The sequence below is a fragment of the Topomyia yanbarensis genome, chromosome 2, assembly GCF_030247195.1.
Source record: "Topomyia yanbarensis strain Yona2022 chromosome 2, ASM3024719v1, whole genome shotgun sequence".
In the NCBI taxonomy this organism is placed as follows: Eukaryota; Metazoa; Arthropoda; class Insecta; order Diptera; family Culicidae; genus Topomyia; species Topomyia yanbarensis.
Genome location: NC_080671.1, coordinates 262,801,762 through 262,807,941, shown reverse-complemented (window position 1 = coordinate 262,807,941; position 6,180 = coordinate 262,801,762). Strand labels below are relative to the sequence as shown.

Sequence of the window (6,180 nt, the reverse complement as noted above, 5' to 3'; positions counted from 1 at the left end):
CTGGCTTTCCGCCGGCGAAGATACACCGCAACAACAGCTGAAGCATCATAGCACCGATATCCCGGTTGAAATCAGCGCAACCACGTCCCGGTACCAACGAAACACACCGGCGAGAACCCGCAGACAATCACCTTCGCTATCAACATCGTCTTCGTCAGCGACTTTCGCCAATCGAGACAGCAGATGCTTCGCCCTTCAATGGAACATTCGGGGCCTGCGAACCAACATCAGCGAGCTTAAACAGCTGATCTGCGAGTACGGACCGAGCCTGATAGCGCTTCAGGAAACAAAAGTTGACAACCGAGTAGTCGCAGCAGATTTCATCGGCAACAACTACACTCTTTTGCTGAAAACTGGGAGTTGTCGATACTGGCAACAAGGAGTAGGTCTTGCCATTCGGGATGGTGTTCCATTAGAGCGAATTGATATCGACGATAGTATACAAGCTATCGCAGTTCGGATCCAACTGCCACAACAAATGACGGTGGTGTCGATCTACGTCCCTCCCAATACTCAACAGTGTCAAGAACAGCTGGGTGACTTCCTCGAAACGCTTCCACGTCCAGTGCTGGTACTAGGCGACTTTAACGCGCACCATATTTGCTGGGGTTCTACGAAATCTACCGCACTAGGCCACTTCATCGCCGAAAAAACGCTATCGGAACAATTACTCATCCTCAACGACGGATCGCACACTCGGATTGATCCAGCTACCGGTATTACTTCGGCTATTGACCTCTCGATCTGCTCCGAATCGGTGGCTTCGAAATTTGTTTGGCGAACACTTCCGGACACCCACAGCAGTGATCACTTTCCCATTCTCGTATCCATTCCCGGACTGTCGACTATCCCAACGAAAAGACAGAAATGGATTTACGACCAGGCAGATTGGGCAACCTACGAGCGATTGACCGCCAACGCTATTCGACCGGGCGTCGAAATATCAATCGACTGTTTCGTTGACCGGTTGATTAGAGCAGCAAACACCGCGATACCTCGCACTACCGGCAGAGTCGGTCCCAAAGCGGTTCCGTGGTGGTGTCCGGAGGTGAAAGTAGCTATCAAAAATCGGAGAAAAGCACTTAGAGCACTGAAGCGTATGCCAGCAGAGGACCCACGAAAAGCGGATGCACTGAAAAGCTTCCAGGAATCACGGGCAGCAGCAAGAAAGTCTATCCATGACGCCAAGAAAAAATCATGGGAAGACTTCGTTGCGAAGATATCTCCAAGTTCAACTACGTCGGAGATGTGGCAGACAGTGAACACGTTGAGAGGGAAACGCCAACACCGCCCAACTGTCATCAAGCGGTCCGATGGTTACACGGATAAGCCAGAAGAAATAGCTGAAGAACTGGCGCAACACTACAGCGAAAGATCCGCAACCTCCAGCTATTCGCCGTTGTTCCAGAGGGAGAAAGAAAAGGCCGAACGAAACCGCATAAACTTCTCGCCAGATAGCGATGATATTTACAATTCGGACTTCACCCTGAATGAATTGCTGTGGGCACTCGACAGAGGAAGAAGTGGCTCTTCAGGACCGGACTGCATCGGCTATCCAATGCTTCAGCGACTGCCATTGTCTGTGAAAACTGCCATGTTGGAACTTTTCAACAGAATATGGCGCGGTGGCGTATTCCCACCCTGTTGGCGAACCGGAATCATCGTACCAATTCCAAAGCCAAGCTCGGATGACGCGGGTCCAGCTGCATTCCGTCCAATCACGTTAACTAGTTGTATGGCGAAGGTGTTCGAAAGAATTGTCAACCGACGGTTAACCACCGAACTAGAGTCGAACGGGCGTCTCGACAAACGACAACATGCCTTCAGATCTGGTCGGGGTACTGACACATACTTTGCGGAGTTGGAGAGGTCATTACCCGACCGTGACGAGCACTGTCTGATAGCGTCGCTAGACTTGGCTAAGGCATACGACACCACCTGGAGATATGGCATCCTACGAACACTGCAGAAATGGCAAATACGTGGAAGAATGATAAACATTGTCAACAGTTTTCTGGCAGAGAGAACGTTCCAGGTCAACGTAGAGGGGCATTTGTCGCCAGCACATCCGCTGGAAAATGGTGTGCCGCAGGGCTCAGTGCTCTCTGTGACACTATTTCTCGTGGCTATCCAACCCATCTTCCGCGTGGTTCCGAACTCTGTACAAGTGTTGCTGTACGCCGATGATATTCTGCTTCTTGTGTGGGGAAAGAAAGAACAGTCGCTCCTTCGGAAACTTCAGGCCGCAGTAAAAGCCGTCGATAAATGGTCGAGAAGTGTTGGATTTACGATATCTGCAACGAAATCCAGCATCTTCTATTGCAGCCCTAACGTGCGCCGTGAACCCATGCAGGCGATAAAGGTAGATGGTGTAGCCGTACCGACACAAACGCTGCTGAGAACTCTCGGTGTCACTCTCGACCGATCACTCAATTTTAAAGCGCATTGTAAAATGACGAAGAAGACGTGTGAATCCAGGCTGCGTATCTTGAAGATGATCGGTGCCAAGCTACCCCGTGGTCAACGCGCTTCTTTACTGCAAATCGGGTCCGCAATTGTTACCTCGCGACTCCTCTACGGTATGGGACTTGTAAGCAGAGGAGGAGATGCCGTCATCCAAACGCTCGCTTCTACATACAACAGGATGGTAAGGTTTGCATCCGGTGCATACGTTACGAGCCCAATCTTAGCCATTATGGCAGAAGCTGGAACCCTACCATTTGACCTACTCGTTCTTCAAAATATAGCCAGGTTGGCCATCCATACGTTGGGAAAAAGCAAGGACAATGCCGATCTCCCCCTGGTACATCGAGCATCCGAATGTCTGACAGAGGTGATCGGAATCCCTCTTCCAGATATTTGCACTCGTACACGTTTAGCTGCACGAAGATGGTACGAACCCAAGCCCCAGATCGTGTGGGACATAAAGAGACGTGTGAAAGCTGGTGACCCCTCGGAAATTGTTCGGCCTGCTTTTCAGGAGCTCCTAGCAGGTCGTTTCAACCGTTCAACTATCGTCTACACGGATGGCTCGAAAGACGACAATGCGGTAGGTGTGGGAGTGTATGGAGAATACTTCCAACAATCGGTTGGTCTTCCATCGTCATGCAGCGTCTTCTCGGCAGAAGCGTTTGCAATCAAAACAGCGCTAGCAACACATAACACGGTCAGTGATTTGGTGGTTATGTCTGACTCGGCCAGTTGCTTATCGGCATTAGAAGCTGGCACATCGCAACACCCGTGGATTCAGCAGATTGAAAACATGTTACGAGGCCGTCCAATCAAGCTGTGCTGGATTCCGGGTCATGCTGGTATCCATGGCAACGAAGAGGCAGACCGCCTCGCAGGAGAAGCCAGGGGTAATGCCCCCTTGCAAATAGCCGCTCCGGGAGCAGACGCGAACAACCAAATGAAAACAGCTATCCGAAATCAATGGTTCCGCCGATGGTCTGCGTCCACTGAAGTAAAACTTCGCGAAGTTAAGTTTGACACAGGAAAGTGGACTGACCGCGAGAATTCGGCCGAACAGCGAGTGCTCACCCGGCTTCGAATAGGGCATACTCGGCTAACACACGACTTTCTTCTAAAGAAAACCTCACCACCAGTGTGCGACTGCTGTGGGATCATTGTAGATGTCCGCCATGTGATCCTCCACTGCAGAAAGTACGACGACGTTAGAAGGAAGCACGACATCGAGTCCACTAGTCTGCGAGCGGCTCTGCGCAACGACAGGAAAAATGAGGAGAGTATGGTAAAATTCCTCAAGGAAACTAACTTGTTTAATATGTTGTAACTTTATACTTTGAATTGTAAATGATAACTGACAACTGCACTGTAAAAATTTTCAGGTAAAATATTTTTCTTTCGACACGAATGCACCACTCCTTGGTGTAAAGTGTCGTTAATAAACAACAACAACAACAAATTATTATTATTCATCCGAGTTGAAAACACCGTGCCGCACGGTATCAACAACGCGCATTCGTGAATTACACACCGTGTTTTTCCGTGTTTTCGCGATAATCGCGGTCCAGTTTACGACGTATAGACGAGTGAAGTGAAAATCGATAAAGAAACGGCTGAAATAAGTGGATTTTAGTTTTAGCCACGCTGTACTATAAGTAAACAAACAGCCATCGCAGTGGTTGCCCGGCCGGGTTTTCATTCACCTGCTGTGGATGCCGGTCGCGAGTGTGACGACGGTGCGCTGAACCGGGGATATTTTTCAATCCGTAAAAAACCGTGAAAAGTTTTGAAAAAATTAGAAAAATTTTGACTTGCGATTTGGTGGTGCTTTAGTATAGTACAGTGCGTATCAACAAATTTGGACGTTACAGTGTGTGCCAAAAGTGTTGGAACGGTCAAATTGGTGAAATTGGAAAAGTTCGTTTTTCTTGGCGAATTTGAAAAAGTGCATTTCTGTTGGCTACGTAGAAGCGGAAAAAGAGTAGTTGTGATTCTGCTTGCCTACAGTGTGTCCCAAAATTGTGGGAACACCGAAAAATTCGACGTCGAAGGGGCAAATAAGGTAAGATCTTTCCTTTCTTCACCTTTTTTGTCCATTTGGGGTTGGTATCGGGTGACCGTGCCACAGCGTTTTTACCAACGTCCAGTGGTGTAATCCAAGATGGCGGCCGCTAGTAGCGGTGACCCGGGAGGGTCAAGTAAAAGAAGATTACCGGAATACATGGACCCGACGAACAAATTCGGTGAATTAACGTTCCAGGTAAAGACGGTGTACCATTACCAAGAAACCCGTTTATCATTGGCAAATCGGTTGAGGTTGCCGCTGGAGGTCCAATCGAAGGTGCGAATACCGAAGCTCAAGGGACACGTTATACCCTTCGAGTTCGGAACCCTGCCCAAGTTGCAGAAAATGAACCAGCTCATCGACGGCACTGAAGTAGGGGTTGAAGCCCATCCGAATTTGAACGTAAGCGTAATATCCTGCTACGATTTGATTCAGATGGAAGAAAAAGATGTTCTAGCAGAAATTTCAAACCAGGGAGTGACTCGTGTACAGCGAATTACACGTAAAGAAGCCGAAAAGAGAGTGAATACGCCAGCACTCATCTTGACTTTCTGTAAGACCACATACCCGGAATACGTGAAGATCGGTTTGCTTCACGTTCCTACTCGTCCATATTTCCCGAACCCGATGCTCTGCTACGGGTGCTTCAACTACGGCCATACACGCGTTCGCTGTCCTGGCCCTCAGCGATGCTTTAACTGCTCGAAAGAACAACACGGCGAAGAAAAATGTAAAGAAACTGCATACTGTCGGAATTGTGAAGGCGATCACCAACCAACGAGCCGCGAATGTCCTGTTTATAAAAAAGAAATGGAGGTCATAAAAATAAAAGTCCGCGACAATCTAACATTCCCGGAAGCACGTAAACGAGCTGAATATCTGAGTAAAGGCAGCTATGCTCAGGCCACAGCACAACCGAATGAGATCCTTAGCAAGCTGAAAGAGTTAGAGCTAACAATGAAGAGGAAGGATGAGCAGATAGCAAAACTTCTGGCGGAGACCAAACGCAAGGACGAGAAAATTGAGCAAATGAAGATGTACATCCATCAGATAAAGCAACAGTTCACCAACCAAGAAAAACCACAGCACTGCAAAGAACAGAAGCAAACGAACCAGCCAATAGGACCAGTAACGAGATCCAGGAATAATTCGCCAGCGGTTAATACGGATTCGAAACGAGGAAGACCGCAGAAACAACATACCCCGTTCAGCAAACCCACGACAACCTCACCGAGCCCACCACCAAAAAGAACCGCTACCACTACCACCAACGAAACCATGGATTGTTCAGACGATGAAATTGAGTTTACCGAGACGCGTCCTAACCAGCCTCTTCGATAATTCTCAGTTTCATCATCGTTTGGATACAGAAGACAACCCACGCATGAATTTTGACAACGAGATAGATCGGTTTGGAAGTGAGGAATGTGTAGTACTCCTTCCAACGCAAGCACAGCAGGATGAAGGAACTATCCGGGCCGTCATACCCCAACCCGTTGATTGTGAACTCACCTCTGTGGCCGATAAGGACACCGATATCACCACTCCATCCAGAAAATCAGTAAATCAGAAGACCACGATCAACAAGGAAAAGGAAACCAGCAGACCTACACAAAGCCTCTCCCCAGTGTCGACCGCAGTCGATGATT

General features: G+C 48.5%; 1 protein-coding gene across 1 annotated transcript; it reads left to right on the top strand.

The window, feature by feature from the left end:
* The first annotated feature begins 4,876 nt into the window (after positions 1 to 4,876).
* Positions 4,877 to 5,872, top strand: LOC131680304 (uncharacterized). Its single transcript, XM_058961027.1, has one exon. The coding sequence runs from the start codon at positions 4,877 to 4,879 to the stop codon at positions 5,870 to 5,872; it is 996 nt and encodes a 331-aa protein (XP_058817010.1).
* Positions 5,873 to 6,180: the final 308 nt, after the last annotated feature.